We start from the raw sequence: 18,248 nt of genomic DNA, 5'->3' as shown, positions 1-18,248 counted from the left end.
AAATAAATTACCTTGACATTCTCCTAAATTACAGTTTTGTGTTTCAGAAAGTGACCCGCTGCAGTTTTTTTTACCAACACTAGGATTTGTACAAGTTCTTTGCCTTGTTTGCCTACCATCTCCACAAGATGCTGAGCATGCAGAAAATTTACTCCACTCAGATAAAACCTCATTAGCTAAAAGTAAAACCAAACAAACAATTAGGTGTGCATATGTGTATAAATTTATTTTTTATTTTTGTATTTTATTAGTAAAACATTTTATTTTCTATAAGTACTTATATCACAGAAGATAGACTCTTTCCATTCAGTAAGAAAACTTGGTGCATGAAAAAACACCTTACTAATTTAAAATTTTTTTTCTATTCACCAGCATGAATTTATTAGTGGTAAGTCATATGATGCAAACCACTTAGAAATGTTTGACCTTTTTACTTAAAAAGTACACAAATTTGGTGCATTAGCTCCTATAACATATAAGTTGGTTATATATATATATATATATATATATATATATATATATATATATATATATATATATATATATATATATATATATATATATATATATATACATATATATATATATATACATATATATATATATATATATACATATATATATATACATATATATATATATATATATATAGAGAGAGAGAGAGAGAGTGAGAGAGAGAGAGAGAGAGAGAGAGAGAGAGAGAGAGAGAGAGTCACTCTTAGGCTCCATATGATTAAAACAAAATATTTATTGACTCAATTAGAGAAACTTATAGGTTAGTTAAAGAAAAAAGTTTGACTTATATTTAAGAATTAAATCAAATAGTGGCAAGCTTAAAACTAAATTTAATAGACAATGTAAACAACAATAATATGTTGTAAAATACAAAAACAAAAATTTTTTTTTAGGAAAACAAGTTACAGACAAATTTATATTATCACTGTTTGAACAATACAAATCCCATAAAACTTTAACTCAGAATCACAACTATTTAAACTGGAATAATGTTTTAATCTCACATATCTTAAGAAAAAGATGTAGATCATCACCAATCGATTACCCTAGAACTGTTTGACTTAAATTATACAAGTAAGATCATGAAGAGATTACTGAGATAAATTTCTTAAGTATAATAATAATCACCCTAAAAGTTTGCCTACTGTCACCAAACAATATGCAGATGATACAAAAATACTCTCAAAAATATCCACAGAACTATGCACTACTAAACTTCAAAGAGATCTAAATAATGACTACAAATGGTCTCAGCCTTGGCTTCTTCTATTTAACATCTCAAAATGTGTAGTTATGCATGACGGCTTTAACAACAAAAACAAATCATATTATATAAATGGTATTCAATTGACTGAATCTGATACCGAAAGAGTGGAGTGCTTTTCAGAATAAATCTAAAGTGGAAAAATTAAGTCATTACTGCCTTCAACAAAGCAAATCAAATGCTTGGCTGTATTAGGAAATCTTTTGATCATTTTGATTGTAAATTACTTTGATCACTTTATAAAACTTTTATTCACCCATTACTAGAGCTTGCAGTTCCAGTCTGAAATCCCTATCTAAAATCTGATTTTAACAATATGGAAAGAATCCAACACTAAGCTACTAAACAGGTATCGTCAATAAGATTTTTTCCTATGAAAAAAGACTTGAAGCATTAAATCTAACTACAATTTGGTGGAAAGCAGACAAAGGGAAGATCTGATACAAATGTTTAAAACTATGCAAAATGTTGACAAACTAGAAAAAATATTTGTTTTCCAATTGTTAACAATCAGTTGAGAGGTCACTGTTTTCAATATTACCAAGAAATGACAAGACATAAGTACTGAGAAAATTTCTTTAATAAAACAACAAATTTATGGAAGCCTCTGCCAAAAGAAGTAGTTCTATCATCTCAGTAAACAGTTTTAAAGCAGCAAATGATTGATGGATGAGCAGCAATCGATAACCTTGGCTGCTGTAGTGTGCCTAATAATACACTCACTGGCTATGCCAACTATTTTAAAACAAATTCTACAAAATAGAGTGCTTAATGTTCTCAAAAGAACAGAGCAATAATAAACTGGTAGAAAATCACTTAACAAAAATTTTTCATTTAACACTGTGTTTCATCGATAAAGACTCATCAGAATTTAATGATCAAACTAATAAAATCTCAATTTATACTAAAAATTAAATTACAGGAAGTCATAAATGTCTTAACTAATGTAAATTTTCACACATTTGTGGAATATGCTGACATTGTTATAAAAAGAATACTTTAGAATTTATTGCTTCTGCTTTATTTTTAAATATTTTTTAAAGGGGTGATTAAATGTAATAATTATTTGAGCTCACTTATTTTTATAGTTTTTTAGGAGAAACTTATTTTTGTGCCTGCATTTAGAAATCGATTCCGATTTTTTGTTTAATAAACATTCTTGGTTCGCATGTGTAACTATTTCATATTTTTATTGTAGGCATAGTATGCATATTTTGGAAATATTGTCATATGCAGGTGCTCTTTTAAGGATGGACCAATTCAGTAAAAAATTATCAATATTTTTTTCTTTTTTCTTTTAATTCCCATATGTATTTTGACAGCATAATGTCTTTTGAATACTTTTTATTTTTAAAGGATTGCTTATGATTGGCAAAATGTTTTTTCCATTCACCCGCTGTTAAGCCAATATATTGTTTATCAGGTAAATTCTTAGAGGAAACAATACATTTATATAACATATTTTTTGATAAATAATTTCCACTCATTGGACAATTGTTTTTTTGTTTACAATAACAATTTTCTGTTGTTTTTTTGTTCAGGATTTCTTTTAATAAAGCATTTTGTTTAATAAAGCATTATAATGACCTTTTATAATTCTCTTCATATTTTTTGTGCAACTGTAGCTAACTTTAATTGAATTTCGATTAACAATTTTATGTAATTTATTAGAGGGCGGGAAATGCTTATCAACCAATTTTAAAAACACTTTTCGTATGTTAGCGGAATCATTTTTGCTATATGAGGGGTTGAATCAAATTACATTTCTAGTTCTATTTTGCTTTTTTGCAATCCTCTTTTTGGGGTCAAATTTTAATTCAAAATTTTAAAATCCATTTTTTTAAGGGCAACTCAGTAAATTCGTTTAGAGAACAAATAAATGTACAGTGGCGCAAACCTGGGGCTTTCCATCATGCTAGATGGATGTGTACAATTTTGTATACATCAAAAATGTTTGCTTTTGCTGAATCGGCAGAGTATGAAGAAAGTAATATAGAGAAATTATCATGGTTTTGTAAATTTACAATGCTATTTTATGTGAAAATGTGGCTTTCATGTACAAAAACAATTAATGCATCATTTAATGGTTTGGAATTCTACAAAGTAATGCTTCTTTATAATAAAATCAACAATGATTTTGCTGTTGCTGCCCTTGAAACATTTAATCGGCATCTTTGGTATTTAACAAAAGAATTGTCTCCTATCTCACTATTTTCTGATAAAGTTTCTGATTGTGACAAAGCTTAATTTGATAAAATAATTCTTAAAAATTTAAAAGAAAACTGGGAACATGATTTTGGCTTTCCACAATTTCCTCTTTTCAAACCGAGTGCTCATTTAACTGATTTAGTCGGACCAAAATAAAGCAACATTCTAAATTTATTTGGATATTCAAACAAAGATGGTGGTTGGTTAGACCAATCCCTAAAGTTTTGGAAAGCTAACACAAATTTTCAACATATGATTGAGCATATTAAATCATTGAAATCATTGTAAATAATACAGTAGAGCGAGCTATCAAACTAAAGACTAAACTACAGACTATGCAAAATCTATAACCAAAGATGAAGAGCAGAAAGAATTTCTTCTACATGCAATACATCACCAAAAATTTTTTCCACTGATAAATAAGAAACCATTTCAAAAATTAAATTTTGAAAATTCAAACAATTCTTTAATTTATATTACTAATACCTTTCAAATATTTTTACTTTGTTATCATAATTTCAAAAAAAATGACTTTAAATTTGAATTTTTTTGTACTTAGTCGCAGTTAGCCTAAATATTTTCAATTTATAACAATTTATTTGCTTGTTTGCCATAAAAATAAATTTTAATGATAAATCATTTTGTTATAATTAAAAAGTATAGTTCTAAAAATTCATTATTTTAGGCAAAAAATATCATGATCAGGGGGGTGGGGTGGAGGTTAGAGGGGGTTGGAGAATCATGAGGATGGGAGGGGGGGGGGGGACAGAATTGTCTTGGTGAATTTCTTTTGAATAAATTTTTACTTGGTTTTAGCATTAACAACTATATGTAAAACCATCAAAAAATATGAACTTCGTTAAATATATTAATAGATAAATGCAAGAATTTTATTTGGGATTATTTTAAGGAAAACACTTTGACATTTGTAAGGGGGTCATATATGAAATTTTTTTAAAATAACATGCCATTAGGTTTTATTAAACTAAACTAAACAAAAAAATTGTTAAAAATGTGAACATAGTTGATTATAGTTTTTTTTTTGGTTTAAATAGACAAAATACATATGAAACTGATCGAAAATCTTAAAATAGTTCAAAATGAAAAAGATTTATGTAATTTTGGGACACCCTATATATATATATATATATATATATATATATATATATATATATATATATATATATATATATATATATATATATATATATATATATATATATATATATATATATATATATATAAATATATATATATATAAATATATATATATTTATATATATATATATATATATATAAAAATATAAATAAATATATATATATATATATAAATAAATATATATATATATATCTATATATTAATACGGTAATGAATAGTGCGCATAGTTACGCCTAATGTTTCACCTATTGTTCGTATTGTTATTTACAGTTCTGTATTCTGTAAAATACACTATTTCTTAGTTTTTAAGAAGTTTCTAGACTTTTTTATGCGCGGTTACATTTTCAATGCGGTCTTTCAATTTAAGTCAGCTTGCGAATTTGAGATGATGTACTTTTATTCTCAAGAAGAGTTGATGTTGTTCATTGTTTAAAATAAAAATTTAAATAATCGTTTGTTTGTTGTTGGTTGTTTTTATTATTCTAATTTTTATAGCCTGTTTTCATTTTTTAGAAGAAGTTAGAAATAAAATGTCTGGTAAAATAGTTTTTTTAGCACAATCTAAACATGAATGCTGTAATTTATCTAATCTTCTAAATATGAATACTGTAAATAAATAGTGTTAGTGTCGTTTCACTTTCTTTTTTAATAAAGAACTTTCTTAGAACTTATTTAGTTATAACTTCAGTTGCACCAGCCACAACAGGTAACTTCGTACATTTATTTTAATATACTTGAATTACATTTGTAACTTAACTTTTCAAGCAATAAATATTGTTTATTTCAACATTATCGTCAAGATTATATAAATAAACTTTTTATTTGATAATTTATTTTAGCTGCTTCTGGATCAACTTTAAATAATGGTAACTCATTAATTCATATTTTATTATAGATAAATGTAGATAAAAAAGTTGGAAATTTTTGTAGATTTAAAAGCAGTAAGCTTTTTTCTAAAGGTTCTTTCTATTTTTGGATTAAATCCACTATCACTACATTTGTTCTATGTTTATATAATGTACTTTAATAATTTTTGTCATTTGAAAAAAAGTATATCAATGTTAAATTACACCAGGTTGTTGAAAATAGTTATAGTTTAATGATAATGTTGTAGACTGTTAGAGCAGATTATAGATCTTTGATCTATTTAATCTATTTAATAACCTACTACCAAAGGAAAAATTTACTATCAGTTGTTTGTTTGTTTTTCTGTTTAGTTGACTACAATGAAGAAAGAGGTAGTATGTTTAAAAGGATTTTTATTTTTTCATAAAGTAACTAAAATGTTTTTTAAAATATTGTTGTTGACTTAAAAGTAAAACAGTAGGTTTTTATATTTTTATACAATAAGCCCAAGAACTTATAGTTCTTGGGCTTAACTAAGGTAATACTTAAAATTATATTGTCAATAATAGAGAAGAAATTTAAAATTCTCAGTAAGACAGCTTCTTATTATTTTACCTCAAGTTAGTTTAATTAAAATTTATTTTCTTTAGTTGATCAAGAGAGAGCTAATAAAGGTATTAGTTACATTAGTTTATTGAATTTATTTTTAAAAAGTTAAGTAGATATTTTAACGTCTATACATTTAAGTGCTTTTATTGTTTAGACACAGAATTGAAGACTGAAATAAGTCAGTGTTTTTGCTATTGAAATAATTGTTAATAGGAATTTGTTTATTTGTACTGTAACTGGAATTTTAAAACTTCAAGTACTAAAGCTTTATTTTCTTTTTTCTTTTAGGAGAGTTGGAAAAAAAACTAAGTATAAATTATGTGATTAGTATAGTTAAATAAAGCATTTATATCTGTACACTCAGTAGTCCAAGTCAGTTGTCACATTTTAGAAATAGTCCAGGAGAGAGTTAATAGTAAAATAATTAGTCTTTATTGGCTTTTTTATTCTTGATGGTTAAATATATGTTTTATTTAATTTGTCTTATTTAATTTATCTTGAGGCACATGAAATATAATTTTGACAAAAATAAAAAGTTAAATAAAAAAAGTGAAAAGTCATTTCTGAACTACAGACGTTTTTCCTTTGAACATTGTGGGGACACCAGACCCTTTATATTGACCAAACTTTGTTTCACATTGTTGCAGGAAAACAGTCTTTATACCTATGTAGATACTGAAAAACTAAAAAGGTCTCATACATAACTCATTTTCGCAAAAAACTGGATAACCGACCTTTGTCTTCTGAGGTACAGATATTAAAATTTAAAGTTTTTTTTAGTTTTTTGGTTTAGTTTATAGTTAATTTTAGTTTAGTTTTTATTAGTTTTAGCTTCAGTTATCTTTTTTCTTACTTTAGACAACTTCATGGAAGAAATGAGGGGAATAGGTAAAAAAAAATTAAAGTTATATATTTATTTATATGTAAATATAGTTCTATCAATTATTCTGAGGTATATTTTGTCTTTAGTGTCTGGTAGAAGCATAACTGGTAGAGCTGTGTATTAAATTTTATATATTTTTTACGGAGAAATATGTGCAATAGGTGAAAGAATTATTTAATATAAATATGACATTTTTAAATTGTTTGCATTTTACTCATATTTTTATTAAAATTAAACTTCTCACAAGTTTAACCCTTTTTAATTTACTTTTTTTTAATTTATTTTTAGCATCCTCTTCATTCTGTGAAAATGGTGAGGTTATGCTTTATATTTTGATTAAAAAAAATTGTAAATATTTTTAAATTTTATTATATCCTTCTATTTGTAATTTTAGAGTCATTAACATTTGAGGAATACCAAAGATATCGCTCCCAACACCCAGGGCCTCTCTCGGAGAGGTCCTTCAATAAGTGGCAAAGTAATGGCGGTATGGATGAGCCATCCTTCAAATGGAGGGCTCATCCATACCGGGGTGTTGGGAGACACCGAAGAAAAAACAGCAACCAAAAGGTTGTAAATGTCTTCTATCAGTGAAGATATTTATAACTTTTTTGTTGCCATTTTTTCTTCGGTGACTTTTTTTTATTTTTTTTAATTTTGTAATTTTTTTTTTAATTTGTAATTTTTTATTTTTTATAATATACTATTGTTTGTATTTGGTTTGTTTATATCTATTTGATTTTTTATCTTTAATGTTTTTAGTTTGGCTCCTTGAAGCATTTTTTTTTTCTTTTTAATTAAAATATTTTAAATCTATTGTAATGTCTTTTAAATATAACTAAAGTTTACTAAAAGCCAACGTGAAATAACGTCATAAAACAACACCGACAAGTTGCATCATGACAGCAGTTTAAGTATGACAACAGGCTACCAAAAAGTAGGTAAATTGTTTTCCAGTTTGTTTGTTTTGTTTTTCTTGTATGTCTACTTATCTGTTACAATTTTTATTTTAGGTTTGTCATATGACACATTAATGCAATATAAAAAGATCAAAGTTTACATATTTTTTACAATTTGTAATACACATTAGGGTAGAGCGATTTTGAAAATTTTTGAAATTTGATTTGCCTGAGCAGCAAATCAATATCTTTTGGTGAAAAAAGAACCTTACTCTTTTTTTTTATAGTTTAGATGAGTTCTTGAGGTTCCTCTTTAGATTCTAAATTTTTGATGGGTCCTAATATTGTTTAAATTTTTTTTTTCTAAACTATATTAACTTGATACTTAAAAGAAGCAAAATAATATACTGATTTTGAAAATAATATTTGTTTTTATTAAAAAATTAAAATTAAAAAAGTAGAGTTGTTTTTTTCATCAAAAACCCCTGTCCTCAACAAAACGGGGGTTTTAAGGTATACTTTTGCAAGTATTTTTTTCACTAAAAAATTTTTCTAATAAAATTATTATTTATGAAACAAGCATTTTTTTCTGCTTTTTTTGAGTCCAAGGTTGATATGGTTTAAAAAAAAAAAATTCAAAAATATTAGGACCTGTCAAGAATTTAAATTCCAAAGAGGACCCTCAAGATCTCATCAAAAACAAAAAAAATATTTTTTTACTTTTATCTTATAATTAATAGACATTGATTTGTGTCTCAGTAATATTGGTTTTTAAACTTTTTTTTTTGCTATGAAAATCGCTCCACCCTAATACACATGTTTGATTGAAAATCGACTTTTTTTTGTTTGAAATGTATTTGTACTCAATTGCTTAGTTATTTATAATAAATTTATTTAGTTGTGTGCATTTATCGTTTTAAAGATAATTTCCTTTTTTAAAGAAACATGTATCAAGGGGATACCAAAAAATTAATAACTCATAAATAAATTACTTCACTTCATATTATTCTTATTAATTAAAGTTCATGTTATAAAAAATATAACAAGAATTTAGCTTTAATCTTTCGTCAATTTAAGGCATGATGAAGTGTTATTATTTTGTGTCAGTAACTAAAAACGTATTGTATTGAACTTAGTAATGTCTAGGAAAATGGTTCGGCCATACACTGATATGACCTATGTCAGTCGTAAATTACTCAAATAACGTTAAATAATTGGTAAATTAATTTATTTTAATTTTACAGATAGTTTAATTTTTTAATTTGAAGGAGTTTTTCTTACAGAGTATTAGTTAAGGTATCGCAAATTTAAATTGTGGAAAACAGCCACTATAAATTAACAGACCGACCGTAACCCGTATTACGGGTTGCTTTCTGCTAGTATATATGTATATATATATATATATATTATGTATATATATATATATATATATATATATATATATATATATATATATATATATATATATATATATATATATATATATATATATATATATATATATATATATATATATATATATATATATATATATATATATATATATATATATATATATATATATATATATATATATATATATATATATATATATACATATAACTATATATATATATATATATATATATATATATACATATAACTATATATATATATATATATATATATATATATATATATATATATATATATATATATATATATATATGTATGTATATATATGTATGTATATAACTATAAATATAAATTAACCAATACTATGACAGCACACAGTGTTTCAACAACAACTAAGTTGCGCTTAAAAATTGTTTATTTTTGAAGAAAAAAAAGAAAAAAAAAGTGGTGGAAAAAAATATAGTTGTATTACCTAATTGAATCTAATTATGCACAGAAATACTTATCTATATCAGCAACATCTGCAACTTGAGAGAGGGCTTTTATGACTGCTGGTTATGTCGTCACTACCAGAAGAATTACGCTGGAAGTTGAAATATTGAGAAGATGGTTTTATAAAAGAAAGCATTAAAAAGATCAAAATGCTTTTATTTTTTTCTGAACGGTTTTAAAAATCGCTCATTTTAGATTTATGAAATAAATAATTTCCAAAATAATTTATTTTATTTTAAATCAAACTGAACCAAAAAAACCGAATTGTTAGTTTCAAATTTAAAATCAAATAAAAAAAAAATAAACCAAAAAAAATCTTTACCTAGAGGCCTTAGTTTTAATGGTGTTTTTTAAAAATTTCTGCTAACATATTTTATGCTTAAACCACTATTGAGAGAGAAATCAATAATGGCTAATAGTTTTAAATTATTTATAAGAAAGTTTTTTATTAAATTATTTGCTAAATTCTTTTACTGTGGTAAAAGTTTCACTTGATAAATGTATTTTAAACAGTATTTTTAACTTTCACTACACAGACAAACAAAAAAAACAATTGAATCTAATTATATAATACTTGATTTTTTTTAATTAAGATTTCAAAATAAAATTTTACAAGAACTTATATTTGCTATACATAAAACGCAGAGCAACTTTTGCTTTCATGTTTTTGTGGATTTGTAATCCTAGTTATAAGATTAAAACAATCTGTAAAAAACTTTATAAATTTTAAAATTGACAACTATATAAAAAGAAAATGAAACTCTACCAATGAAATTCTATAACAATATCAAACTATAAAAAAAAATTACCTTTGCAAGATCTTCCATACCAATCCGAACAAATACTATTATTCCCTAAAAAGATCATTTTATAACTATTTTTGAGTACGTTTAATAAAAAAAAAAATTAAAAATTAAAGAACAGGCAAATGACAGAAATAAAATTTAATGGTAGTATTAAAGAATAATGCTTCAGATTACAGCCCTTAAAAAAAAATACTTGTAACTTTGGTTTATAATTATTCAATGCTAAATTAAAGACTAAACTTTGTTTTTTTTCCTAACAAGTTTTTTATTTAATATTTTCTATATTGCATTAATTTTTTTTTAAATTATTAAACGCCATCACATTATAATTTTAGTTTATTACTTTAAACATTTAATGCATTTAAAAAATAGTTTTAAAATGGATACAATAAAATGAGAAGCAAGAGACAAAAATACATTGAAAACATATTTCGATCGACATCTCATACTGATTTAGAAAGCTGTGAGGGCTTTAATACATTCATTGACTAACACCAGGAGACCTGCAAGGGAGTTAATGCAAATTTAACTGAGAGTTTAAGTAAGGGCAGCAATAACTTTTTTATTATATTTTGTTTTTTTCATTTTCTTTTTGATTGAGTGATTTGACAAAATACAAGATGAAAAAGTTTTTTTCACAAAAAAAAAAAAAAGAAAAAGAAAATAATGAAACCCAAAGATTGATTAAAACAAAATTTTAGTGAAAAATAAAAACAAAAAAGGCACGCAAACAAAATAAAGAAATCTAAAAAATAAATTGAAAAAATGAAAATAAAATTCAAATAAATATAAAAGCACCTTTACAAACACTTAAAATGCAACTTTGTGTTTCTGATAGAACTCCAACACAGTTTTTACCACCTCCACTAGGAACAGGATTTGAACAAGTTCTTTGTCTTGATTGAATACCATCTCCACATGATGCTGAACATTCAGAAAACTTACTCCAAACTGATAAACCACCATCGACTAAAATTTAGTAACATCAAAAGGTTTACTATGCACAAATATATATATACATATATATGCACATATATATACATTTATACACAGACAGTTATATGCAAGCTATTTGATAAGCGTTTCCTTATTTCTACTGACTATCCCATCTGGTCCGGGACAATCCCCAGATCTAAACATGTTTGGTGGGTGGATCCATGATGTAATACTAAGACCATTGCTTTCCTTTAAGTATTGAATTTTATTTGTCCATGTGTTTTAGGATTGAGGCTAATTGATTTTTAGCAATCACCTTTAGCATCAGCTTAAAGGTATAGCTAATCAGCCTATAACAGGGATAACCGTGAAAGTTAAAAAATTATTTTCTGGTATTTAAATGAAAATTTTACCAAGCTTTCATGACCTTAAGTAATATATTGAGATTTAACAAATTTGAGATCTAAAAATAAATCTTTAAAATCCTCTAACATAAAATAAGGAGTAATTTCTCAGTACCATTTTTATATTTACTAATGTTAAAAGATTTTAGGTGATTAGCATACCAAGATTTAAATGGAGTTTCACATAAGCCAAAATATAGTTTTTCTTTGTAGTCAGGTGTATTTGACGAAATGGTGGCTTGATAAATATTGTTCTTGGTCAAGCACTGATTGTTCATGGGGCAGATGGATTTTTTAAAACAGTTGCATGTTTTTCCCTCACTTTTACATTGGCTATATAGAATCCTGTGATTCTTATTTTTTTTTTAAATAAGGTCTAAATAATTACTTTTACTAGAGTTTTTATTTGATTTGATTTTTTAATACAAAGCAACTTTTAATTTAATGTTTTTTGAGGCTTAAAAATCTAGTAAAAGATATTAATTTGTAAGAAATATGAAAAAATTGGCAACCTCAAAAAAACAAAGCCTTTAAACCAATACCAATAAACTTTTAAATTTAAATATCTTTAAAAAAACTAACCTTTGCAAAGTTTACCATACCAGTCAAAACAAACGCCATAAATATCTAAAAAAGTAACACTTGGTGATTATTTTTGAGTATGTTAACTAAAGCAAATTCAAGCATATAACATGGAGATAAAAATGAATATATACATATATATCATATTTAGTTATATAATAAAAATGAATAAATTGTATATATATAATCATTTATTAAAAATGATTACATATACATACATACATACATACATACAAACATACATACATACATACATACATACATACATACATACATACATACATACATACATACATACATACATACATACATACTACATACAAACATACATACATACATACATACATACATACATACATACATACATACATACATACATACATACATACATACATACATACATACATACATACATACATACATACATACATACATGCAGAGCTGGCTTGTAGCATGTGCGAAGTGTGCGAAACACACAGGTGCAGCATTAAAAAGGTGCAAAATTAAAATTCTGCTTAGAAACAAAATTTATAGGTCTTTCTAGATTTGTAACTAAAAATGCAAAAGGTACTAAGTCCATTTTTGTAAAAACTTAACTATGCCCCTTGTCCAATCCCAATCAGTTTTTTTTCAATGTTTTCTGCTAACCAATCAGAGAAAAGTTTACATTTTAAGTTTACATCTGGACAAGATGGCCGACATTGATGCTAGCTTTACTGAAATAGGTCCCCGCCTTAAATTTCTATTTTTAGTTATGAATGACATATCTGCACCTTATTTTCCAGATTTAAAAAACATTTTTTTTAATGTTTTTATAAAAAAAATATAAATCTCCTTGTTAGTCTGTTATTTATAAAATTATCTTTACACATTTTTTGTTTTGGTTATTTTTATATATATGATAATGGATCCAATATGAAAGGTGAAAAAATTGGTGTACAAAAGTGTATAACTGTTATAAATTCACAAGCCTTTTATAGTCCTTGCGTCTGTCACCCCTTGAATTTGGTTGTTGCGGTTACAGTCCAAGGATGTTTAGAAATTATGAAACTTTTATCACAAATTCAAGCTATGCATAATTTTTTCTCTGCGACTACAAAGTGTTGGCAAATTTTTGAATCAAAATGTTGCAAATTAACAGTAAAGTCATTAAGTAATACCAGATGGGAAAGTCATGTGAATGCTGTTTGTGCTCGAAAATTTAGATCAAAAGAAATTTATTGTGCATTGAAAGAAGTTGTTAACATTGAAAATGATTCTATTACTAGATTAACTGCTGAATCACTTGCATCAAAACTAAAAAGTTTTGAATTTATATGTGGTGTTGTGGTTTGGCACGATGTATTAACTGAAATTAATTGTACTAGCAAACTATTACAATCTCAAACTGCATACGTGAAGACAGCTGCAAATGCATTAAAGAAAACTATCAATTTATTTGTTACTAAACACACTAAAGATTCTTACAAAATATATATTTCAAAAGCCGAAATTCTAGCTAATGATGCAAATTTGACTGACGAATTCAGTTCTATTTCACGTGAAGGAGCAAGAAAAAGAAAACGATTTTTTGATGATGAACCTTTTGAAGAAGTTGGTGATATACAACCAAACCAAAAATTCAAAAAGCAGTTTTTTGATGTTTTCTTTAAAATAGCTAAAGAATCAATAAATGAACGATTTGAAAGCTTTTCAAGTACAATAGAACCATTCGAGTTTTTGTATGATATCAAAGATATTGATAAAAATAGGAGAAAAAGACATAATTATTAAATGCAGATTACTGGAAAAAGTATTGATTCGTTGTGAATTAAAAGATGTGTATTCAGAGGATTTGTTTCTGGAAATTAGATGGGAAAAATTATCAGAAACTATGCCTAAATGGATCTATGATAGTCAGCTTGAAGAACTGTTTCCTAATGTTTGTATTTCCCTACAAATATTATTAACACTACCAGTAACAGTGAGTACAGGGAAATTTAGTTTTTCCAAATTAAAATTAATAAAAAACTATTTACAATCAACAGTGTTTCAGGAACGTTTAAATGGTTTACCAATAACTTCCATTGAAAACAAAATTTCTGAATCTGTAGATATTGATACTTTAAGATTAAATTTTTGCAAAATCTAAAGTTAGACGTGTTCCGTTTTCTAATTTAAAACATGTTTAAAATCAATAAAATTGTTAAGAAAGTTATTTTATTTGTAGTATATTGATTTATGATTTTAAAAAAAAATACATTTTTTGCAAGCAAGCTCGCTTGGAATTTAAATCTAAAAGACGCCTAATTTATCCTTGCACACATAAAATATGTTTCACGAGCTGACTCTGCATACATGCATACATACACACATATATACATACATAAATACATATATAAATAGATATATACATACATACATATATATTTATATATACATATATATACATATATATATTTATATGTATATATATATACATATATATATATATATAAATATATAAAAATATAAAAATATATATATATATACCTATACATAAATATATATATATATATATACACATATATATACATATATATATATATATGTGTATATATATATATATATATATACATATATATATATATATATATATATATATATATATATATATATATATATATATATATATATATATATATATATATATATATATATATATATATATATATATATAGAACTCTTATATGTTGTCAGAAAGTTTTTTCCATACTTTGTTGACAAAAAGTAAAAATTAAAATGCAAGACCGGAATTTTTTTTTTATTGATAGACTGCCTGCCCCAACCAAACCCTAAGTCAATGTAGCAGCACTCCCTTGCGAGTCAGGCTAAAAGATAGTAGATGTAGCAGCACTCCATTGCGAGTCAGGCTATTTGTCAGTCGATGTAGCAGCACTTTGTTGCGAGTCAGGCTATAAGATAGTCGATGTAGCAACACTCCGCGCATGATTTACAGTAAAAAAAGTAATAATAAAAACATTTTATTAAAAAAAATAAAAATTAAGACATTTTATTTAAAAAAATAAAAATAAAAACATTGTTTCTGTTGTTAAAAACATTCAGAATGTTTTTAAAAACATTCTGGTCATATAAATTTGCGTTTTTGGGGTTTTTTTAAAAAACGATTAATTTATAATTAAATTAATGGTTTTAACTTTCTGACAACACGCAAATGTTGGACGAAAGTCAAAAGTAATTAAAAGTGACGTATGTGTCGACGTAAGAATCATTTTTTTCCTTCCGTACTTCCCAAATGCAACAATCTGTAGAACTATATATATATATATATATATATATATATATATATATATATATATATATATATATATATATATATATATATATAAACTTGTTTTATATCTTATATTTTCAACTTGTTTCTCTTTGCATTGGCCTTATTTGTTAAGATTCGTGTTTTGGAATTAAAGAGTTAAGAGAGGGTTGTAACCACAAAAAGTAGCCTCCTCGACTGAAGTGGCACTCTCGGCCTTGGGGAGGTGAATAATTTAAATGTATATATATATATATATATATATATATATATATATATATATATATATATATATATATATATATATACATTTATATTTAATTCTATACAACATTACTAATTAAAAAATTAAATGTTTATACTAAAAAAGAAACAGAAAAATCAAGCAAGCTAAATAAATCAAAAAATAAATTGTAAAAAAAAAGCAACTGAAAAAATATAAATGCACCTTTACAATCCCTTAAAATGCAACTTTGTGTTTCCAATAGAACTCCAATACAGTTTTTACCACCTCCACTAGGCACAGGATTTGTACAAGTTCTTTGTCTTGTTTGAAAACCATTGCCACATGAAACCGAACATGCAAAAAACTTACTCCACACTGATAAACCACCATCAACTTAATATGCATAAATAAATATATATATTAAAAATACCATCCCATGAATATATACATATATACACATTTAATTAGTTTGTGAAACGATGAGATGAGAGATACGACACCTTCTTAATGTTTAGTGTTGAGATTCCACAAACAACTGATGTACTAGAAAAATTATACCTAATTGGAATGATAAAATATCTTCATCAAAAGCAAGTTTTATAATTATTTATTAGGAAAAGTGATTTTATTGCATCTAGGATGGGCTTTACATTTGATTCTCTAACAAATAGGCTTTGGCAGTTGTTTCGAGAAAAAAGCTGCAGTTTTACTGGACACAAATACAATTTTTTCTAATGTAAAATTGCAAGGTCTTCAAATCTATACTTTGCTGTCAAAATATAGTTACACTGAATAATAAAGATACTGTTAATACTTTTCTGCAATCAGTAATGTCTATGACCTCATTTTTAGACTTTATATCCAAAACTTACCAAGCACCTAAATTTACATCAGAAATATAACTATGGCAGTGCAAATCTATATGGATGAAGGATGAGGGAGGAATCACACCACTGCCTATTAATTTTTCTGTTGTTTTTAATTTATGAAACCAGGTGCAATATCCAATCATTCACAAGTTGCTTTAAATTTTTAAGTTATAACCTGCTAATGTTGCCAGTGCTAGACATAAGGCCGGGTGAATAAAAAAACGCAACTGCTTTTACTCAGTAATTGGTCAGCTTTACGTGAAAAAAAACTTAAGCAAAATTGCTAAAATTTTTATTCACATAAAACTGACCAACTACTGAGTAAAATCAATTGCTTTTTTTTATTCACCCGGCCTATAGCTTCTCAACCCTGCAATTAAAAATAAGCTAGGAACAGGAATGACATTGAAAAGACAAAGATTGACAGACATTAAGTAAGGCCAATCTGACAAACTCAGATTGGCTTTACTTCATGCATACAGAGAAACTCAAATTAACTTTGAAAAATGATTGACCATTTTGCAAAGTCGGAAAATTGTAAATTAGAATTTGTAATAAAAGTTGATAAAATAATCAACAATCAATATCCCTCATCGACACCCACTCCCCTCCTGATGGATCCACTCTTGACACATATATATATATATACATATATATATATATATACATATATATATATATATACATATATATATATATATATATATATATATATATATATATATATATATATATATATATATATATACATATATATATTATATATATATATATATATATATATATATATATATATATATATATATATATATATATATTTAGTAATGTTACACAAAAGCTTTTCATATTGTCTTAAAGTTGCAAAATGCATGTAGAACAAAAACATTTTTTATTTGAAGACTGAGGTATTGTAATATTAGCACATTTGTAATGATACCATTTGACTGGACAATGAAAATTAATACACTCTGTCAAAGGAAGAAATTTTGAACATTCACACATGCAGAATAGCTGTAGTTGATTTGAATTCAATTTTCTTGTTACAATTTTTGTCAATGTAACTTTTTCAAAAACTATTTTAAGTTTATCTTTAAACATATAACAGAATTTCTCAGATACAGAGTTTATCATTTGTCATGTTTCCATTACACCAACACACAATATTTTGTTTTGGTTACCATCGTTTGTTGTTGCATTTGATAGTAATACTGGTGATTAGTTTTAATTAGACCATCTTTATTAGGTGGATATTTTTGATCATCTTTCCACAACTCTAAGCTGTTTCTATATTTATAGAGAATTTCATTTAAAAAATATCCATTCCATGACAATTTCATTTTTTAATTCCATATGGACTTGCACT

At 25.4% G+C, this 18,248-nt stretch overlaps 1 protein-coding gene across 1 annotated transcript in view; it reads right to left on the bottom strand.

Annotated features, from left to right (window-relative positions):
* LOC136081869 (SCO-spondin-like) overlaps positions 1-18,248 on the bottom strand; it is a 105,548-nt gene that overhangs the window by 41,852 nt on the left and 45,448 nt on the right. Inside the window, exons 5-9 of the mRNA XM_065800172.1 lie at positions 16,239-16,409; positions 12,499-12,543; positions 11,375-11,545; positions 10,580-10,624; positions 12-176 (exon numbers count right to left, since the gene is read on the bottom strand). Coding sequence (XP_065656244.1) covers positions 12-176; positions 10,580-10,624; positions 11,375-11,545; positions 12,499-12,543; positions 16,239-16,409 — 597 coding nt within the window. The remainder of the gene's footprint in view (positions 1-11; positions 177-10,579; positions 10,625-11,374; positions 11,546-12,498; positions 12,544-16,238; positions 16,410-18,248) is intronic.

The sequence above is a fragment of the Hydra vulgaris genome, chromosome 06, assembly GCF_038396675.1.
Source record: "Hydra vulgaris chromosome 06, alternate assembly HydraT2T_AEP".
NCBI lineage: Eukaryota > Metazoa > Cnidaria > Hydrozoa > Anthoathecata > Hydridae > Hydra > Hydra vulgaris.
Note: the sequence above shows the minus strand (reverse complement) of the source record. Positions and strands in the feature narration are given on the sequence as shown.